General features: G+C 36.2%; 1 protein-coding gene across 1 annotated transcript; it reads left to right on the top strand.

Annotated features, from left to right (window-relative positions):
• Window positions 1-201: 201 nt before the first annotated feature.
• Window positions 202-2,163, top strand: LOC133669637 (benzyl alcohol O-benzoyltransferase-like). Its single transcript, XM_062089852.1, has 2 exons — window positions 202-679; window positions 1,192-2,163. Exons 1-2 carry the CDS (start codon window positions 233-235, stop codon window positions 2,113-2,115), a joined length of 1,371 nt encoding a protein of 456 aa, XP_061945836.1. The 5' UTR covers window positions 202-232; the 3' UTR covers window positions 2,116-2,163.
• Window positions 2,164-3,985: the final 1,822 nt, after the last annotated feature.

Genomic DNA, 3,985 nt, shown 5'->3' with positions numbered 1-3,985 from the left:
AGAGCTAACTTGACAACCAAATAATATATTTATCAATGTAACATGGCTCGTCAAAACATGCCACGTCATTTCAATTTAAACCACAAAATCTAACAATCTTAAATTGTGCTTATTAAGCATCACTGCACGATAGGTCAACCTTTTATCTTTATTTGTCCAATATACTCTTAGCCTTTTCTATATATAACTTGCTAGTTGGCATCATTTTTCACAAAAATCATTCTATACCACAATGGCTTCATCACCCTCTTCTCTACTTTTCAAAGTTCACAGACGTGAACCCGAGCTGATCAAACCAGCGAAGCCCACCCCACTTGAGTTCAAACTGTTATCTGACATTGATGACCAAGAAGGGCTTCGAGTCCACATTCCAGTCATACAATTTTATCGCCACAATCCCTCAGTGCACGGGAAAGACCCCGTCAAGGTCATCAGAGAGGCAATTGCTAAAACATTAGTGTTTTACTATCCATTTGCCGGTAGGCTGAGGGAAGGGCATAACCGCAAGCTCATGGTGGAATGCACTGGCGAGGGTATCTTGTTTATAGAGGCTGACGCTGATGTTACACTTGAGCAGTTTGGTGATCCACTTCAACCTCCATTTCCTTGCTTGGAGGAGCTCCTCTTTGATGTTCCTGGCTCTAGCGGGGTGCTAAACTGCCCTCTGTTACTTATTCAGGTAAAGTTTCTGTATTTTTGTCCACTACGCCGGTCCAAGACTTTTTCTGTGTCACCTATTAGGCAGCAAAAATTATTAAGGGAGCTAGAAATCCCTCTGCGTATCAAACACTACGTACGAAGTCTATCAAGCCATCATAAGAGTAGATGGATAGCAAAATTATAAGCTATTATATTGGAGAAACCTACCATGATTAATTGTATGTTCCGATATTTTTTTTCTCGTAGTTGTTATAGTTACTATAAAATTACTTTCAAAATTTTATTAAAAAAATGATCTCAAAATTTTAATTTCAAATCGTAATCTTTCTTGTTAGTGGAATTTGAGGAGGAAAAAGTCACATCATATATTTTATATTTATTAGGTTTAAGATTATGCTCCTGCTTTGTGTTGATGATCTAAAAATTCCAATCCACTAGTCAAATAGGCATAATTCGCTTATACATCCACTCATCAAATCATCTAACAATCATCTAGGTATATGCTGTGTAATTTATTATGCAAATTGGCAGGTGTCACGGCTCAAGTGTGGTGGTTTTCTCTTTGCCCTCCGCCTCAACCATACCATGAGTGATGGCCCAGGAATAGAGCAATTCATGGCAGCGGTGGGTGAGATGGCCCGCGGAGCCAATGCCCCCTCTGTTCCTCCAGTGTGGGAAAGACATGTCCTTAATGCAACTGACCCACCTCGAGTTACATGCAGACACCGAGCGTACGAGGAGGTAGCTGGCTCCAAGAGCTCAATTCTTACACATGATCATCTGGTTCATTGTTCATTTTTCTTTAGCCCTTCAGATATAACTGCTCTTCGAAGATTGGTCCCACCTCACCTCAGCCATTGTTCTACTTTCGAAATATTAACGGCATGTCTTTGGATATGTCGGACCATTTCCCTCCAACCAGATCCTAATGAAGAAATGCGCGTAATTTGCCTCGTCAATGCACGTGAAAAATTTAATCCTCCATTATTACCAAGAGGTTACTATGGTAATGGTTTTTTTCTTCTAGCAGCAGTAGCAACTGCAGGGGAACTTTCGCAAAAGCCAATTGGATATGCTTTGGAGTTGGTAAGGAAGGCTAAGGCGGACATGACTGAGGAATACATGCGATCTACAGCATCTTTGCTGGTGAGCAAGGGAAGGCCTCTTTTTACTGTGCCAGGGACCTACATAGTTTCGGACTTGAGACGTGCGGGACTTGAAAAGGTAGATTTCGGATGGGGAAATGCTATATATGCTGGGACTGCAACAACCATCGATGAACTTGGAAGCTTTTATATTCCGTTTACAAATAAGAAAGGAGAAGATGGGATCGTAGTACTATTTTGCTTGCCATCTCCTGCTGTGGAAAGATTTTACAAGGAGCTTGAAGGCATGCTAAAGGGAGAGCTAGTTAGTGGTGGAGCAAATTCGAAGTTAATCGTATCTTCTTTATAAGTTAAATTGTTTACTCCTATTTTCTGTGATCTAAAAGATGGTTGGATATCGTTTTCTATTTGCTGATTTTTATATTAAATTTAAAAACACAAAAAAAAATTCTGGTTTTATTTTTTATCTACAAAAATTAACAAACCAACGATCTGTTATCAATTATTTTTAAAACTAAACAAAGTGGTTTTGAAAAATTATAATAGTGTTTACTGGTTTGTTTTTTTAAATAAAAATCTCAAGACAATCAGTGTTTTTTGGTTTGTCTCCTTATATTTGCTAGATAGATAAAAAATAAAACATATGAGAGTGGAAGTTTACGCTGTGACACTACACACATGCAATAAAGAAAAAAATAAGCTTTTGTGAGTTGTAACATAAAAACCTTTATAATTCTCTCATCAAACTTGAAGTTGTTTAACGGGGTGGTTGTTGTTGAAATATTATTTTGTGAGTTTTGCTATTGTTTGTGGCTGAAAAAAAAATAAATCAAAGAAGACAGTAATTGTTGCTCTTTCTTGTTCAAGTAAATTATAATTCACTTGAATTGTAGTTGAGCATGCACGCGTGAGGAAACTCATGCATGCCTCTTATTTGTCCAGTCAGGTCACTAGCTTGGGCTAGTGACTCGGTTAGGCCTGCTGGGTCCAGCCTAGCCACATGGGTCGGGCTGGGCCCAGCCCGAAAAAAATAAATTCTTCAAAAAATTATTTCAAAAAATCTATGATTTTTGGCAAATTTTTTAATTGAATTTTGCTTAGTATTGGTTTGTATTTTTATACCGTAAAGATACAAATCTAGTATTAAAGTACTCAATTTTCGTCAAAACATTAAAAAAATTAAAAATATATATTTTTGTTTTCAAGCATACGACCAAGTATCTCAAAAAAAAATCATATTTTCAAATAACAAAAATTCAAAAAAAATAGGTATTAGCATGCATTTGGACTTTAATAACCAGTTTATTAAAGTCATGAGAACTAGGTCAATATTTTAAAAATTCCAAAAAAAATCATTTTTTTTCTTTTAATATTAAGGATTACGCGCTTATACATAAGGCGTAGTCTTGATATTAAAAAGATAGTTTCTTTTTTAATTTTAAAATGGATAGGCTTTTACCTAATAAGATAAAGACCTCTTTATCAAGAATGACTTTTCTTAAATCATAAACGGACCAACCACTAAAAAACACGACAAGACCTTACATTTTATGAGATAATTAAACAATGAAGCTTACCTTTGGTAGAGCGTATTTGGGGTGTTAATACCTTCCATTTACGCAACCAGTCGCTGTACCCGATCTCTAAGACCAGTTAGGGTTCCTAGTGATTAAAATATTTGGTGGTGACTCCCATTCCATATTTCCACTAATAAAAGACAAGAATTCTTTGTCTCTTTATATTTGCCAAATAGATAGAAGATAACACACATAAGAGTGGATGTTTACGCTGCGACATTGCACACGTGTGACAAAGGAAAAAATAAACTTTTTGAAAGTTTAAGAAAATTTCAACTCGAGTTAAACCTGGTAAAATGCACCTTTAGGGTGACATCGAATAAGCCTTTGGGATTTATAGTGAGAAAGGAGGGAATTAAAGTAGATCGAAATAAATTAAAGGCAATTTTACAAACGCTACATTCACAAATCCAAACGGAGGCGAGGAGTTTCCTAGAAAGGTTGAATTGTAAAGCCAGTTTCATTTGTAGACTCACGCCGACATGTGAGCCAATATTCAAACTTTTATAGAAGAATCAGACTGAGAAGTGGAATGAAGATTTCCAATAATCTTTTGAGAAGATCAACTATTATCTCTAAAATCCATTAGTCTTGATGTTTTTGGTTGTTGAGAGATCACTAATCTTTTATCTTATGGTATTG

This window comes from Populus nigra, chromosome 12 (assembly GCF_951802175.1).
Source record: "Populus nigra chromosome 12, ddPopNigr1.1, whole genome shotgun sequence".
NCBI classification, from domain to species: domain Eukaryota; kingdom Viridiplantae; phylum Streptophyta; class Magnoliopsida; order Malpighiales; family Salicaceae; genus Populus; species Populus nigra.
This window is presented reverse-complemented; position numbering and strand designations above follow the sequence as displayed.